A 19145-nucleotide genomic window follows, 5' to 3' on the forward strand; every position below is an offset into this window, starting at 1 on the left:
ATGTTCCGAGTTCCGAGACATTCTGTGACATATGACATTTTGTACACCTAACCTATCTTCCTCTATATAAATAAATAACAAAACAACTGTTGTTTATGTGGCTTGTGGAGGTGGTATTGAATTATAATTTATATTTTGCCTCAATTTGACACTATTGACATGATTCTTCTTCTAGCATACTACTAACCTGAACTCCGATCTAGCATTCTAGGCGCTGTTGCCAATATGTGAATTAGAAACAAATCCCTTTAAAATTTAAAACCCAACATTTGAAACATAAATTTGAATACTTTTCGAAGTTAATTTGAAAAACTCATGAATTGAACTTTATTTTGTTCAAACTTGCATTTGCTGTAATAACCTAAATTGAGAAACATTCCCCATTGACAGAAAGGACAATTGACATTTCAATTACATTTGCATGGTATATAATAACATAAATTTCCAACATAACTTCAGCTCATGGTCCAACCCTAATTTCATGCCCGGCAGTGAAGTTTTATAAGTTTACTACAGTTTTTGGGATTCACGGCATTAGTATGCTTTTTCGGTGCAAGAAAGAATTCAGCAGTACTAAACAGGTCAATCATTCTAGAATTCATTGACATACGTTTGTTAGTTGAGATTATTTTGGATACTATTTGAAAAAAAAAATATTACAAACAATTGAGAAGAGCAAGACATAAAAAATTCAATTCTTGGAATTGACGAAACTTAAAAAATAGCAAAATGCAGGAAACGAGAAAAACATCCAGTTTGTTCGTTTCAGAAAAATGCTACGAACTTGTTATTCATTGCTCTTGGAACATTACCAAACTTCAGTTGTGGTCAAAAATCAGAGAATATTTGGCTCAGTGATATTTGTTTTCAAATTGTTCATCTGGAAATAGTTCAAATAATTTTTGATAAACATAAAATAAAACGTTAACGTTCTGGTGTGTGAGAGAAGTGTTTGGATTTATTCTATGCTAGGGGTTGCAATTGAATCTTCCCATAATTTCAATAATAACTATACAAGAAGGGAGTTCTTATTTGTGAGATTTCAAAGATGTTTTGCTGTGTTTATTCGAAAGAGATTAACTAAAAAAAATCCACTCACCCCTGTTTGTCATAGGTAACTTGTTTGAGGAACTTTCTGAGCGACTCTTTGTCCTGAATTTTCTCAAATTTCGCCTCCAGATCTTCGTGTTTGAGATGATGAGAGAGGACATTACCCTCACCTCCGACGATTTCAGTCATGTATTGTCTCGCCCTCATGATCACCTCCGATAACTGGAGCTGAAATATAATTTACAGCATATGATTATTCATTGAATATTCAGTGTGACCATTTTTAATGGAAACACCCCCCAAAAATTTGAAGTCGTAAACCGATTTTTATAATTTTTTTTTGAAATATCAAGTACTAAAAGGTCTACCTTGGGACAGAATTTGAAATGTTTATTAAAGTATCAGGGCATACTACGATATTTTTTCTTAGTCGAAAATCGGGATTTTTTACTAGCGATTTTTTTATTGAAAAAATCACTACGCTACTGGATTCAGAGTGCCTCTAAACAGGTGTGACCAAAATTTCATGAAAAAACATTCATTATTAACAAAGTTATGACAACTTAAAAATTCGAAAACTCACACAGCTAACAGTCACACCCTATATCAACAGATATAGCCATGAGAATATTTTTTTATGAATTCAACAATAAAGTGCCGCCAGATGAAAAAAAAAAAACAAATAGCGTAAATATTTTTAATGAAAATAACGGAATTACATTCAAGTTTTCACGCAAATTAACTAAAACTAAGACCTAATATTTCAATTTAAATCTTAGTTGCCATGGAAAGATTAAAGTGTACTATTGTCAACAATATTCACCTTACAGTTCTTCGAATTATTTTGTGTCATGGCTGCAAGATTGAGCGTAAGAGAGAAAATTGAAATTGTACGCCTTTAGGGAGATGACATTAAAAGTGATAGAGAGGTTTGTAGAGTATTTAATGAGAGACATCCAGATCGTCCTCGTATTAGCTGCGGTACGGTAAATAAAATATTCAATGAAACTGGTGCAGTTTCAAAAATGATGTTAAAAAGTAATCCTGTACAAAGACGAAACAGGAATGACCAAATCATTTCAGATTATTTCGGAAATAATCCTAATGCCAGTATAAGGAATGCCACTTTAGATTTGAATATTCCACGAGAAACTATTCGGAGATGTCTCAAGGCGAAGAATATTAAACCTTTCAAGCCAACATTTTTACACACACTTCAAGAAGGCGACGAAGCAAGACGCCTGGAATATTGTTTATGGGCCCACGGGGAATATTTAAACAATAGAAATTTCCTAAAAAATATTTTGTATACCGGCGAAGCCACTTTTACTACAAATGGAGTAGTGTCATCACAGAATTGTCGCTATTGGGCAGCGGATAATCCTAATTGGGTAATAAACTGTAAAAGCCAGTATTCCTAAAAAATCAACGTCTGGTGTGGGATATTGAACGAACGAATTATTGGTCCTTTCTTTTTTGAGGAAAACAGAGGTTTCTAGAATTTTTAAACACAGAGTTTTGGGATGCTATTCACGAGCTGCCAATCAATGAACGATCAAATTTAATTGTCCAGTTAGATGGGTGTTCAGTCCATTATGCCAGAGCTGTGAGGCAATGGCTTAACGAACATTTGCCAAACCGATGGATAGGCCGTGGTAGTCCATTTATAGAGTGGCCACCCAGATCCCCAGACCTCACAGTTTTGGACTTTTTTCTCTGGGGACTTCTCACACAAAAGGTTTACAAAAACCGCTCAAGAGATAGAAATGAACTTTGTGCAAAAATTCGACAGGTATGTGCAGATATTAGCCCTCAAGAACTAAGGAACGTGGTGGATTAGTAGAGGCTACTAGAATATGAGTTAGAATCAATTGTTGCACTGAATCGAAACATTTCAATAATTAGTTATTAGTTACGTTCATTAAAAGTTTTTTCTTCATTGTTAGTTGAATTGTGTGAATGTAATTCCGTTATTTTCATTAAAAATATTTACGCTATTTGTTTTTTTTTCATCTGGCGGCACTTTATTGTTGAAATCATAAAAAAAATATATTGTGACTGTTAGCTGTGTGAGTTTTCGAGTTGTCATAACTTTGTTAATAATGAATATTTTTTCATGAAATTTTGGTCACACCTATTTAGAGGCAATCTGAATCCAGTGGCGTAGTGATTTTTTCAATAAAAAAATCGCTAATAAAAAATCCCGATTGTCGACTAAGAAAAAATATCGTAGTATGCCCTGAAACTTTTATAAACATTTCAAATTTTGTCCCAAGGTAGACCTTTTAGTACTTGACATTAAAAAAAAAAAATTAAAATCGATTTACAACTTCAAATTTTAGAGGGGTGTTTCCATTAAAAATGGGCCACACTGTATATTGAAGTAGGTGTATATGTAATTTTTATAACAATATTTACAGGGTGGTTCAAAATTATGGCGATTTCAACAGTTATTCATTTATTTATTTTGGAACTTCTTAAAAATGTACATGACGATCGTGATATCCATATAATCACTCTGCCTATGCAGATGATTTATCTTTGGTACTGTCTTCACCTGACACTAATTTACTAAATGTTAATTGTAGTGATGTGATGAATAAAATATTATATTTTTTCAATGAACGTACTTTATTTTTTAATACGGAAAAACAGAGGTAGTACGTTTCGACAATCGTCAAAAGCCAATACAAAATCGTGATGTTAGAGTAAATCAGACAATTTTGACAAACACTCAAGAATCTTGGGGTTTATTTAGATGAATTTTTGAGTTGGAAAACCCACTGTAATAAACTAATGGGCAAATTGAATTCCCTGTATTTTCTTCTTTTGAATCTTCTAAATGTTCTCAATGATATACAGCTACTGGCAATTTACTACACCAAAATTGATTTGAGGCTTAGGTATGCTATATGTATGTCTCTGGGAAATTTCCACTTCAGCATCAGAGTTTAATTAAATCCTTTTTTTAAATCAATACCCACTCCTCTTCTTCCAGTTTTAATTAGTACATCGTTCGATTGTTTTGTTTAAACGGGTCGTGTATTGTTATTTGTTTAAAAATGCCTTACACTACTGCTGAAAGGGTTTCAATTATTGCTTTATTTTTTGGCAACGACTAAAATGCTAATAAAACATCAATTTTATTCAACGAGCAAAACCCTGGTAAACAACAAAGCAGAAATCACGTTCTGGATTTGGTCACAAAATTCAGTGAGACAGGTTCGGTTTCAAATAAGAAAAGAAATGTTCAGAGAAGGGTGGTGAATGACGATAATGCGATTGGAGTGATTGGTCAAGTCATCGCCAATCCCAGGTTAAGTACCAGAGGTTTATCAACAATGGCCAGAATAAGCCATATGAGCGCATGGATAATCCTTAAAAACCACAATTTCCATCCTTACAAAATTAAACTTGTTCATGAACTCATGGAGGATGATTTTGACCGAAGACAGGAGTTTTGTGAGGACATGAGTGAGGGATTAATGCAAAATCCCGAGCTGCTTTATAACATCTGTTTTTCGGACGAAAGCTCATTTTATTTGAATGGTTGCGTGAACCGTCACAATTGCCGTTATTGGTCGGATGAAAACCCAAGACAATACGCAGAAATACATACCCAACATCCCCAAAAGTTGAATATCTGGGCCGGAATATTAGGCAATCATATTATAGGTCCATTTTCATTGATGGAAATTTAACCGGTGATTCTTATTTACAACTTTTCGAAGAGGCAATGCAACCTCGTATAGTTGAAATAATTGAACAGGATCCAAGATGTCAAGATGAATTTATCCATTTTCAACAAGATGATGCACCACCGCATTATGCCCAGCAGGTTCGAAATTTTTTGAATAATCATTTCGAAGGACAATGGATTGGCAGGAGAGGTCCCATTGAATGGCCAGAACGATCACCAGATTTAACACCACTGGACTACATTTTGTGGGGAAATCTTTATTGTTGCATGGAGCAAAATGGCACACATTCTGAACATTTACTCTAAATTTCCTATGTGAGTTACCCTTATTAGGTGTTACTTTTTTTGTGTGTGCTTTAAAAACAATTATTGGGATTTATTAACCCTAAAACAGTTTTTTAAACTTTTCTGTGTCATCAGTAGCAAGTTGTATTCGCTGTGTAGGTAAGTTTTTAGTATGATTCACTTTTTTATCAGAAGCATAAAATATCCACGTCAAAAGGCAACCTTCATAAGGAGGTGCCACTCACTTTACCTAAAATGTAAGGGTGGTAACCAACCCCATCCCCGAAAAAATCTCCTCGTAATAAACAAATAATTCTTACTTTTTTATGAAATCAAATGGACACGTATTAGCAGGTTGTCATAAAAAGTAAAAATTTTTTTTTATGAAAGTTCTGAACGTAAATTGTACCTTATAAACAATTTGATTTATTTTAAAAAGAGTTGAACTCAATAAAAATACCTTTAAATCTTCAAATTATCTCGAAAACTAATCGTTACAAAAATTTTCTTTTAACAGAGATGTAAAGGTATTCGAAAGACCTTCAAAACAAGGTGCCACTCGGCCTTCTTTCCCTATCTAAATAAGGGTCGTCGGATGCACCCCTCCGAGGGGTGCGTACTACAAAAAATCTGATTAGTCTGAAAAGTGTCCCCCTGTAATTAGAAATCGACGTATCCGAGCTTTTTTTAAAAATCTTACTTTTTATATTCAAAAAAGGCTCTGTTAAGTTTTCGTTGTTACACACTGTATACAGTTTTGATATAGCTGTTTATATTTTTGAAAACAGGTCGTTGTGCGAATTGAATGAAGATATTCATGGATATAATACAAGAAATAAACACTCCATGTATATTCCATTTGCGAAAGTGAATACTGCATATTTTGCTCCCCAGTACATAGGGCTACGAATTTTTAACTCTCCCAGATATCATTTAACAGCATAAAAAAGTGAGACATTTCAAAAGAAACATTTTTTTATGGTGAAATGTTTTTATTCGCTTTCCGAATTTTTAATTGAAAATGAATGTATGTGACTACCCTATCTTAAATTTATATTTTATTTAAAAAAAATATTTTAAAGAAACTTAGAATTAGGCTTGACATTTCCCATACATGTAACTGTCAACGAAAAATATCCTTATAGGACGAAACTATAGTAACGTTAGTTACAAATGAAAGTGATAAAAAGAAAGTTTCAATTCTCTTTTTTTCATTATTATCTCCTACTACGTAGTAACGGCTACATCCATCAATTCATAGAAATATTTAAGTTTATTTTCATCATCTACGTCGAAATTGTTTTATTCAAGAGTACAATGAACTTTTAGCAAAATATTTGGACTCTCATCATCGATAAGCCTGTTAATCTTTATAAAAAATCATTTAGGAAACCCAATGCAACAAGATAATAATGAGAGATTTTTTTGCTGGTATCTTTTTGACAACACTGTTTTGGACAGATCCCGCGTGAATCGTGTCTTGTGTCATTGTCAAAGTTGTTTAGTTTGGTCTATAATTTAACCATGAATCGACTTACGAATGAACAACGCTTGCAAATTATTAAATTGTATTATTAATAAAATTCATGCTCGGTGAAGAAAGTGCATCGTGCACTTCTTCCAATTTATGGGCAGTTTCGTCGGCCTACCGAGGAAGCTATTCGGAAGCTTGTGACTGAATTTCGAACCCACTTTACATTATTGGACATTGAACCACCAACACGCATACGTAGAGTGAGGACCGAAGAAAATATTGCGGCTGTATCCGCCAGTGTTCGTGATGACCGTGAAATGTCGATTCGCCGCCGTTCGCAGCATGAGGGCCTCTGTTACTCCACTACGTGGAAATGTTTGCGAAAGGTTTTGGGTGTTAAACCTTATAAGATACAGCTGGTGCAAGAATAGAAGCCACACGACCTCCCACAACGTCTAACATTTGGTGAATGGACGCTGGTAAAATTGGAGGAAGATCCACATTTTTGTCGAAAAATTGTGTTCAGCGACGAGATTCATTTCTGGTTGAATGGATACGTTAACAAGTAAAATTGCCGCATCTGGAGTAAAGACCAGGCACAAGCATTGCATGAACTACCGATGCATCCCGAAAAAGTCACTGTTTGGTGTGCATAATGGGTCAGTGGCATCATCGGGCCGTACTTCCTCAAAGACGACAATAACCGAACGTAACTGTGAATGGCGAGCGCTACCGTGTGATGATTGACGACTTTTTGTTGTCCAAAATGGAGGAATTGGACATGCCTGACATGTGGTTTCAAACAGACGATGCCACATGCCACACAGCACGCAAAACAATGGCCCAATTAAGAGCCGCCTTCGGTGAACAGTTTATCTCACGTTTGGGGCCCGTCAATTGGCCGCCTAGATCGTGTGATTTAACGCCTTTGGATTATTTCTTGTCGGGTCATGTTAAGGCTCATGTCTACAGGGATAAACCAGCAACGACTGACGCTCTGAAAGCCAATATTGAAGCGTTTATACGTGAAATACCTGTCGACATGTTAGAGAGAGTGTGCTAAAGTTGGACCTTGAGCATGGGTCATCTAAAGCGCAGCCGCGGACAACATTTGCATGAAGTCATCATCAAACATTAAATTATATTGATCTTTCTATCGATTTCAATAAAGATTTCATCAATTTTTTCAAATTTGTTGTGTTCTTTTGAAAATCAAATCCTATACCTCTCAAAAAATCACTCATTACTAGTGTTAGAGATAATACTAACCAGTAATTGTGGTCTGCCGAGAGCAGTCAGTTTGATGGCTGTAATACCAGTACCGTATGTAGCCCCTGAAAACAAAGAAAAAGGTATTCATTATCGATTATGCCGAGCCGCAACAAAATATAAAAGAGTAGTAGTTCTCACCAAAAACATTCCTTTCGTAAATGACTCAAATTTTATAAAAAATAGTCCGATTATGATCACATTTATTTTTGATGAAATCTACTTATGAAGGAACTGTTTGTGGAACACCCAATGACCTTTGTACTACACTGGCAGAAAGAAAAATAGGAAAGAAGCCAATAACCAAAACTACCTGGAAAAAATGCATTTCATAAAAAGCTTTCGAGAAATCGTTTAGTCTCGAGTAATACCAGTCGAAAACTAATGGCCTAGACGACCAACATACGTATTTTCCCTTAAAATGATAGTATGTGACCGTCTCGACATTAGTGTTTTTATATATATGCTACAGAGTGCTAAACACCGACGTTATAGTTTGCCAATAGGAAGTTAAATCCAGATTCACATGCAGAGAGATGGTGAAGGTGATTTTACACTGTTTTGATTTTGTCAGAATGTAGTAGTACTCTTAAGGCGGATTTCCATCAACCGGACAAAACCACAACAAAACAGCAACTTTGTCGGTCTCGACAAAACAAAGAGTCGAGTTGTCAAAATGAAAAACATTTTGAAGACTTTGTGTCACGGGCGACTTTATTCGTTTTCTTAACAATGATCTCATAGATTTTGGCTTTCTACTACTCCATCTTGATACAAAAAAAGGGATGAGGGAATCTTCCAAAGAAAGGAAGGAAGTAATCAATTTGAAAATAAGTAACTCTATACATGGATGTGTAGATCATGCAAAGAAGTAACTTTCAGACACAAACTGAAAGAAAGTCCTCCTGAAACAGCTACTTTCATATAAACATTGAATTACACGAAAGAAAAAAATGCTTTCGAAACAAATACTTCTATATGAACACTGAATTATACAGAAGAAACTTTTCTCTACTCAGTTTGTATTTCAAACATTTGTTGTGGAATAAAAATCAGATATCATTCACATGAGTTGTACTTTGGATGAATGGTAATAAATTGCACTTACATGGAACACTGTCACCCTCACTGGTATACACCGATGTTTCGCCTTAAGACACTTGCCCCAAGGCTCTTCAGTACCAAATCGGATAACATTATAGAAAATACACACAATTCATTCTTGAATTACGATTTTTTTCATCTCATAGAGTATTATGTTCGCGACTGGAGTCTAGTTTTTCTCCGTTTGGTGTAATCCGAGTTTCGAGTTTGTTTTCGAAACTAAAACAGGTTTTTTGTTTCTGTTTTTAAAAACGAAACGAGTCGCAAGCGAGTCCGTTTGGTGGAAACCCGCCTTTAGGCGCAGTTACTTTCAAAATGATGGATCCAGCATATTGACAGTAACAGTACTCATCATGATAAAAAACGAAGACATCGAGCTACTTGAAGTTTCATTTACAATATTTGATTTTTCTCACTGTTAATAAGTTTACTGTTTAGAGTTAGTGGTATACTCCGGTTGACATTTCCCAGACGAAATTGGATCTTAAAAAAAATTGCTACTTGAAATCTAAAGAAACGAACTTCAAACGTTCCAGCCAGTCTCTATATACCTACACAGTAGCTTTAATGGACTGACGCCTATCAGAAAACAACTACTCCCCTGGCTAATACCACGAAGGCGTTGGATTATATCCGACAGGCGCCAGTGCAGGAATCTTCACAGAAAATTTCCTGCATATGCAATTGGCAATACAAATGAAAGAGTCGATCCTCAATTTTGGAACGGGCACACTTGCAGACCGGTTTCGAGTCGACTCTTTCAGTTGTATTGCCAATATCATATGCAGGAAATTTTCTGTGAAGATCCTTGCACTGACGACTTTCGGATATAATCCCACGCCTTTCGTGGTATTAGCCATGAGAGAAGTTATTTTCAGATAGGCTTCAGTTCATTCAACCTACTGTGTAGATATATTCGAGATTGTCTTGACTAATAAGACTAATAAGAAAAAAATACCACTTGTATTGTTACTCTTGAGACTCTTTGCCTGGGTGTTAAAACAAAGAAGCAGGAAAGAAATTGGAATTTCTAACAGGCAAAAGTGCAAATGAAAACTATCTCACTGAAGCTCGTCTTCATTCTACATATCTGGTTGTACATATTTCTGGAAAAGGTAGATTTTGGTGAATCACTGTCACTGATTTACAATTTAATTTATTTGATTGATTATAAACTCAGTTTCAGTAAAAATTCCACGAATTCGAAGAAAAAAGATTCTGACATTTTCAATAGTTTCTAATGGAATTTCCTAACCGAATAGGTTCAGTGCTAATTATTGAAAACATTCGAAAGATGAATCAAGGTTGATTTTTTATTAAATGCAGCTACTTTTACTGTTATATTTTTCTCAGTGTAAGCAAAAAAATCCTCCATTCTACCAAAAATCCGTACTCCCAGATTTGAGCAGAGTAGAATCACCGAAAAATGCTCAGGAAATGTTCTGTACAAACCTGTGAAAGACTTTTCTACAGAAATAATTTAGAAGAAAAAATTTGGTGTCATACTTATCTGACGATCTGTTTCGAAATTTTGAATTTCGGTTACCATTTTAATTTAAGAGGTATTACCAAGACCCGATATCTGCAAATTTCAGTATTGTGTGCAACAGATACGTTTCCTTTCGCCAGCTACTTTACCTTTTGACGTCTCCTGAAAATCTAGGGAGAAAAAATACAGGCATCATGAATAACACATCGCCAAAATAATTCACAAAACACTAATTTACAATAAATTAAAACACTATGTCGCAAACCAATGCAAAGATGAAGTTATGAGGTATATGAAACGGTGAAAAGTGTTTTTGTGTATGTTGTATTTTCAAATGCACGGGACTGATTGAAGTTTCAATTTATTTTGTGGATGTTTAACAAATTCACATTGAACCCCTTTTTCAATCATGAAATTAAATCCATATTTTCCACCCCAAGGTACAATAATAATAAAAACCAGCATACTCCAATCAGCAAAATTCAATTCAGGAACATTCTTCTTTTTTAATTAAGAAAAAGACTTGGAAGAAATCAGTATTTTCAATTAATTCTATGTAAACTCTATGAGTTAGCAGTTCGGTACTAACGGTGGTAAAAAAAATTCGATACTTTTCAAAACAAAGTTATCTGGCGGCATTTTTGGTTCATATTTCTTTAAGAAAGACGTTGGCTAGACCATCAGTCAACGGCGAGCACTATTGGTCGCTGATTACCAACTTCTTTTGGCCTAACTTAGATGATCTGGACCACAACGACATGTGGTTTCAACATTTGAAGGAATGTTATCTCTCTCACACACTCTTTGTTTTATTCAAATTTAAAGATATATCTATACAAAAATACAGTATAAGTTTTTGAGCCAGCTAAAACCTGACCAAGAAGGCATACTTCAAAAAAAAAGTACTGAAATAATGTGTGATTTTTTGTTGGTATCTTTTTGGCAACACTGTTTTTGACAGATCACGCGTGAATCGTGTCTTGTGTCAATGTCAAACTTGTTCAGTTTCGTCTATGATTTAGCCATGAATCGACTTACGAATGAACAACGCTTGCAAATTATTAAATTGTATTATTAAAATTCATGCTCGGTGAAGAAAGTGCATCGTAAACTTCTTCCAATTTATGGGCAGTTTCGTCGGCCTACTGAGGGAGCTATTCGGAAGCTTGTGACTAAATTTCGAACCCACTTTACATTATTGGACATTGAACCGCCAACACGCATACGTAGAGTGAGGACCGAAGAAAATATTTCGGCTGTATACGCCAGTGTTCGTGATGACGGTGAAATGTCGATTCGCCGCCGTTCGCAGCATGGGGGGCTCTGTTACTCCACTACATGGAAATGTTTTGGGTGTTAAACCTTATAAGATACAGCTGGTGCCAGAATTGTAGCCACACGACCTCCCACAACGTCTAACATTTGGTGAATGGGCGCTGGCAAAGTTGAATGGCATCTCTACGTTCGGTTCGCCTTCGCCATCGTCCGCGGGAAGAGCGGTATATCAAAGAGATTCGCTGTTTGGTTTTCGCGGGATTCGCAATTTCTAGTTTCATTCCGAACCAAACGTCGAATTTGCGTTGAAATGTTCAGATGTTTTTCGAACAACTTCAAACATGTCATTGTGATATACTGTTTGGAACCTTTGGTGTAGTAATGAATATTACTGGAGTTTTTTCCCAACACCAAATCGTTATTTTTACACCTCGACACGTGTTTCGATCACCAAGTGATCATCTTCAAGAGGAAGATAAAACTAATAACTACTCAAAACTAAAGCTACTTATACTAATCAGGTACATCATACAGGTAGGTAATCAGTAATACCACCCATACAAGTGTACCACCCTAAATTAATTTTACAATTAGCCTTTCTATTATTTACAATATGTCCTTATGTATGTTTAAATGTTACAGCTATATATAGAACAATTTTCAGCTATATAAAATTAGTGTCACAATATTGCCTATCTAAATATATTTACAATGTGTCTTTTTGTAGTAATCAGTAAACCCAACAATATTATTTCAACAAGCTATATAGTATGTTATTTGGTATTGGTCCGTTGTCGTTATTCATAATATTATTATGTTTACTTATTTCTACACTTTCATAGGCATCTAGTTGCCTGTTGTTATTAACTTGTCTAACTAATCTTAAAGAACTGAAGTCTATGGAATGGTTTTGTTGCAAAATATGATGGGCGACTGCTGATTTTTCAAATCTTCCATATTTTAAGTGTGCTATGTGTTCCTTATATCTCACTTTAATAGATCTTTTTGTCTGTCCATAATATTTTGCATCGCAGTCCTTACATTCAATTTCGTAAATTCCAGACTTTTCCGAATTCTCGACTTTGTCTTTTGGACTTCCCAAAAGGTTCTGCAGTGTATGACTTGTTTTAAAAATCACCTTCATACCTAGTTCCTTGAAAATCTTTCCAAAGTTCTTCGTATATTGGTGGTATGGAACTGAGATGTATTTATCTTGGTTTTTGTCCTTTCTGAAAGTCGAGATTTCGTTCATTCTTAACTTAAACTTCTTTTTCCTAATTATGTCATCTACAATACCCCTCGGGAAACCGTTAGTGGCTGCTATTTCCTGTATTGTACGTTTTTCTTTTGTGAACCTATCATATGTTAGAGGGAAAGTCAGTAATGCCAGCACGAGTGCCTGGCAGACTAGTCATAGGGTCGTGGAACATAAACGGTTTCACAGACAGAAGAAACGAGCTACTGGAGCTACTGTCGCGCCTAGAAATAGACGTCATGGCACTCCAGGAGACACGGATAAGAAGCGAAAAGAGCTACCGTATCCCAGGAAATAATATGTACAGGACAGACAGGCCAGGGGGGCGCAACGCCGCGGGAGGCGTTGCGCTACTAGTAAAAACAGATCTAGAGCAAAACGAAGAAAGAAAACCAGAAATCCAAATCGGAGAAGCAGTAGCGGTCAGAGTCAATGTGAGACGCTACGAACAGCTGAAAATATCATCGGTATACCTACCTCCGCAACGTAGAAGAATAGAAAGAACCGACATGGCAGAACTATTCCCAGATCACCATACCACAGTGGCCATCGGCGACTTCAACGCAAAGTCGCCAGACTGGAACTTCAGATTTGCAAACACAAGAGGCAGAGATATAGTAAGATTACTAGAAGAATTTGAGGACATCGAGGTGGTAGCATCAAACAGCCCAACGTTCCACCCGCAAGCAAACGCAGTCCCAAGCACTCTTGACATCGCGCTAGTACAGAACGTCGATACTACGGAGATGGAAGTACTAGATGAAGGTTCGTCAGACCACAACCCCATCCTATTCACAATAGGAAGGGGAGAAGTGGAAACAGACAACCCAACAAAGCGAATCATAGACTGGACAAGATTCCAGCGAGCCATACACGACGCGCTGGGTGAGATACCACGCATCGTGACAACAACAGATCTGGAGAACGCCACGGACCAGCTTCAGCAGGCGATCATACAAACAACGGAAAGAAGCGCGAAGGAAGTCCCAGCCACGCGCTATAACTTCCAAGAGCACCTTCCACCAGAAACGATGGAACTAATCAGAATAAGAAGACGCCTGAAAAAACAGTACCAAAGAACACGTGCACCGATGGACAAAAGGTGCATGCAGAGAGCAAACAGGATACTGAAAGAAGAGCTGAAAGCAATCCGAGAAAGACAGTGGACCACCCGTCTGGAAGAACTGAGCACAGAAGATAGATCTGCATGGCAAATGCAGAAAAAACTCAGAAACGGATCTCGACAACCCTGCCCACCAATACATGGCGAGCAAGGAATTGTCTACACTGACCATGAGAAGGCGGAAGCATTCGCGGACAACTTCGGAAGGCAGTGCAAAGAGAATGACGTTCCGTTCACAGACGAGGTAGAAGAAATAGAAAACCAGGTGGAAAGAACGGTACGGAGGCTTAATCGACGAACAGATAATGCGCAACCCCTGGCCCCGACATCGCCTGAGGAAGCGAAGGACATTCTGAGACGCCTTATCACTCGGAAAGCACCAGGCCCAGACAATATAACAAATCGAGCACTGAAAGTGCTGCCACGAAAGGGTATAGCAGCCATAACCAACATCATAAATGCTATACTCAGACTGCAACACTTCCCGTACCAGTTCAAAGAGGCAACGGTAATCCACATACCAAAGCCCAAGAAGAACCACCTGTTTCCAGCGAACCACCGGCCAATTAGTTAAACTGCCATCCGTAAGCAAAGTGGCAGAACGTGTCATCCTGAAGAGACTGGAAGAACAAACCAGAGAGTTAGGGATCCTCCCCGACGAACAATTCGGTTTTAGATCAGAACACTCAACAGAGCTACAAGTCCTGAGGGTAGTGGACTTTGCGATAGAAGGCTTCAACCTTGGCAAAGGACACAACACCGGAGCTATCTTTTTAGACGTCTCCAAGGCGTTTGACAGAGTTTGGCATGACGGGCTACTGGCCAAGATGAGCGATTTTGGATACTCAAAACCAATGGAAAGATTAATTCAGTCTTTTCTAGGCGATGCCGCTGCAAAGTAGGAGACGAATTATCAACAGTTCGACTACTGGAGGCAGGAGTCCCGCAAGGTGCAGTCCTTTCGCCACACCTCTACTCCGTATACACGGCAGACGTGCCCAAGCCAGAGCGGACGACACGGCCCTGCTGGCGAGATCTAGGAGTCAAGCACTCGTTACGAGATACCTACAACAACAGGTAAACAGATTGGAGGAGTGGGCTAACCTGTGGAAGATCAGTATCAACCCTGACAAGAGTCAGGCGATACTGTTCACTCGCAGGTTCGTACAACCGGACAACGTCATCTTCAACGGACAAGAGATTCCGTGGACAAACAAAGCGACATATCTCGGGGTCATCCTAGACAAGAAACTAACATTCCAGGACCACGTACAGCAGAGAATAGGAATAGCCAAACAGGCCAGAAGACGCCTGGCGCCGATCATAGGAAGAAGTAGTAACACGGCACTGAAAGTCAAGTTACTAATGATCAGAACGATTCTAATGCCAATAATACTGTATGCATGCACTGCCTGGGGCCAGTGTGCGCAGACATACAGAAAGAAGATCCAATCATTTATGAATACGAGCGTAAGGGCCGCCGTAAATGCACCTTACTATATACCTGCTGAAGTGTGCAGCAGTAAGTTGAGGACCGCTCGGAGAGCGGGGGTGGAAGGAGTGGGGTAGTAGGTTCTCCTCGCTAACAAATGAGGGGGGAAGCTCCTACTTCAGGGCACTCAACCCGGGGGGGCATGGGGGGTAGTTATTAGTTTTATCTTCCTCTTGAAGATGATCACTTGGTGATCGAAACACGTGTCGAGGTGTAAAAATAACGATTTGGTGTTGGGAAAAAACTCCAGTAATTTTCAAACATGTCAGTTAAAAGCTCCAATCCCCTATATTGATTTCGACTTTGATAAATTTTTGACATCCAATATCTTCATTTCCTTTTTTGTTTTGTACTGGTTTTCAGTACACCTGTAATAACTATGAAAGATGATACTGCAATAATTTTGTTAATCTTAAACACTACATTCGGTGCGGAGTTTGCTTTATCGGAAGGAAATCGAGGAATTGCTGCCGAACGAACCCCGAACTTTCGTTGTTCAGAGTTCGGTGTTCGTTCGGCCTTCGTGCGCTCAGTGAAAACGCACCTTTAAAAAATCACCCGTTATATTGCCAATATTATCTCAACCTTGAATATATTAATAATGGGCTAACAACTCATTTGATGAATTGGCCTTGACTTTTTTACAAATGTTAGCAATATTAAATCAGCAAAAAAGTTGCCGGATAATAATTGCATGTCCTCAACCAATCGTAGAGTAATTAAATTAATTCTAGAGAGATTTGATGTGCTGCTTCTAAAAATATATAGCCAGACATTGAAGGGACCGCAAAAAAAACCGCATCAACCAGATTCATACTATGTTGTTTGCTTTTTGTGTGATTCTCTACACTGACCTTGGTATCGATTTAAAAATAATCCCAGGTGCGGCAAGTTTGATATATTATTGCATGAGATGCTTGGGTTTGGATATGTAACACTTTTTCAAGTAAACTAACGAAAAACTAATATTAGTTGATAAGGCATCATGTGAATAATGAGTAATGTTCATTTCAAGGTAAACACGGTAAATAATGATCTACTGTTCTCAAAATATGCGGTGTCATTACCTATCTGAAATTTGAACAGCATGTAAATAGTGTTTATTAGTCATCTAGAAAACGATCATTTGTTAATTTATAATAACACATGAGCTGAAAGAAAACGCGTTATTTTTTTGGTCAAAATTGGCTTTATTCATCAACGTGATCTTCATCAAGAGATACCACTTTTGTAGTACGATTTATCTTTTGCCTCAAAATATAGTCTAATCAACAAGTTCAAAAACATGAAAAATAGAGATGAAGGTCCTAAAAATATTTAGGAATCACCTCTAGAAAAATGTTTTTGAAGGATTATGGTGCAGGTAAAAAATCGCAATTGTTATTAACAAAATAAGATTAATAAAAATGGTATTTAGTTTTTCGTTAACAACTCAAAAAATATTAATATTTGAAGGAATTTCGAAAGAACCGCGTTAAAGAGGAGGAAATTTCCGATAAAAAAGTCCCGACTCTCGAAACTCTATTTCCATTATTTATAATTTTCATTTGACTTTGAAAATAGGGTTCCGCGCGGCTGTTACGGCATGCAAGCGTTGCCGCTAAAGAGAGTTGATCAAAAGAAATAATTTTTTTATAACATGAAATGTCATTTTAAAAATTAAAAAAAAATCTAGTATCTTCTCAACACTTGAATGAATCGAGTCCCGTAGAAAAAAAAATTATCACCATTTTTCAAAAAAAAAAATAGATAAATTCAATATTTTTTAAATTTTTTTTTGGTGTTTTGTTGTCTAGAGATAATTATGATTAAAAATTTTTTTTCTTCTTAATTTCAATTTTTAATAGTTTAAAATCGATTTTTTTATATTTCGATTGTTTAAATAATTAGTTGAGAAATAATTTTGTTTTTAAAAGCATAATCCACATTTTATTTGAAAGGGTTATATTTTTAGGAGTGAATTTTTGGGAAAGAAAGTTTTTGGCTTTCTACTACTCCATCTGATACAAAAAAAATGGATGAGAGAATCTTCCAAAGAAAGGAAGGAAAGTAATCAATTTCTTTCGGTTTGTGTCTGAAAATTACTTCTTTGATCTACACATCCACGTATAGAGTTACTTATTTTCAAATTGATCACTTTCCTTCCTTTCTTTGGAAGATTCTCTCATCCATTTTTTTTTTTTGTATCAGATGGAGTAGTAGAAAGCCAAAAACTTTCTTTCCCATAATCCACACTATTAAATAGTTTAACAAAAAATGTTTTTTTAATTCATTATTTAATTGTTTATTAGTTTAACAATTTGTTATGGACAAATATTGACCAACGTTATATTTTTTTTCAGAAGCAGAAAAAATATATAAAAACAGCTATATATAAAAAAGTGTCATGAATTTTTTTACCGTATCGTATCTTATGATATTAGAAAGTATTATAATGAATAAAAAAAAATATGACACTTTTTTATATATACTTGTTTTTATAATTTTTGTCTGCTTCAGAAAAGCAGACAAAAATTAAAGCAAAATTATTTCTTAACTAATTATTCAAACAATCGAAATATAAAAAAATCAATTTTAAACAATTAAAATTGGGAAAACATTTTTTTTTAATCATAATTATCTCTAGACAACAAAATAGCAAAAGAATTTTTCCAAAAATATTGAATTTCAATATTTGTGTAAAAACTTCATATCCTATGTTGATAACTGCCATTGTTTAATGTGAAAACAGACATAGCTAAATATCAATCGAAAAAAAAAATTTCATCAACAATTTTTAGATAGTTCATTTTGCAATAGTTATAAAAAATCATAATTAACAAATTAACAAATTTTTATGAACTTTTATTGCAGGATCGTATGAAGTATATATATCAAAGGGCTCCAATTTATAGGCCAATTATTTATACCTTTTATCCCATTATTTATGCCAATGGAGATTGGGAAAAAATTTGTTGGTTAACAAACTTTTTGAAAAATGGTGATAAAACTTTTTTTCTACGGGACTCGATTCATTCAAGTGTTAAGAAGATGATAGATTTTTTTCAAATTTTTAAAATGACATTTTATGTTTTAAAAAAATTATTTCTTTTGATAAACTCTCTTCAGCGGCAGCGCGCGCATGCCGTAACAGCCGCGCGAAACCCTATTTTCAACGTCAAATTAAAATTATAAATAATGGAGATAGAGTTTCGGGAGTCGAAACCTTTGTATCAGAAATTTCCTCCTCTTTATTTTTTCAGGACCTTTTTATTGTTCATGTTTCTGAACTTGTTGATTAGACTAATAGGTCACAGTTTCAGCAATAACCTCATTTTTTGAGGTCAGCGAACAGCCAGTAGTCGCTGGGAGCCAAATCTGGCGAATACGGTGGACATGGGAGCAATTCAAAGTTCAATTCGTGTAGTTTTGATTGACTTGAATAGTTATGTCGCATATTTCATTCATGTACATGTCTCTGCTTTACAAAAACCATATAAAATTGGAACATTGTTTGACAGGGAGGGGGATGACTTTCAATGTAACTGACGTCACGGACATTTTTGAAACTTCCATTTTTTTCAAAACGGAAAAATTTGGGCGCTCTTTCCTAATTGATGAAGCATTTTCTTGTGGAACTTGTGCGATGT

At 36.1% G+C, this 19145-nt stretch overlaps 1 protein-coding gene across 4 annotated transcripts in view; it reads right to left on the reverse strand.

Moving 5' to 3' along the window:
* slgA (proline dehydrogenase slgA) overlaps positions 1–19145 on the reverse strand; it is a 67362-nt gene that overhangs the window by 15266 nt on the left and 32951 nt on the right. For 3 of the 4 annotated variants that reach the window (XM_023174643.2, XM_023174642.2, XM_074178427.1), the window contains exons 4-6: positions 10521–10541; positions 7779–7843; positions 1100–1278 (exon numbers count right to left, since the gene is read on the reverse strand). In XM_023174643.2, the coding sequence (XP_023030411.2) occupies positions 1100–1278; positions 7779–7843; positions 10521–10541 (265 nt within the window). The remainder of the gene's footprint in view (positions 1–1099; positions 1279–7778; positions 7844–10520; positions 10542–19145) is intronic. The other variant, XM_023174644.2, reaches the window with a different exon arrangement.

This window comes from Leptinotarsa decemlineata, unplaced genomic scaffold (assembly GCF_025532065.1).
Source record: "Leptinotarsa decemlineata unplaced genomic scaffold, Ldec_3_MD MMD2_P_RNA_scaffold_1, whole genome shotgun sequence".
Classification (NCBI taxonomy): domain Eukaryota; kingdom Metazoa; phylum Arthropoda; class Insecta; order Coleoptera; family Chrysomelidae; genus Leptinotarsa; species Leptinotarsa decemlineata.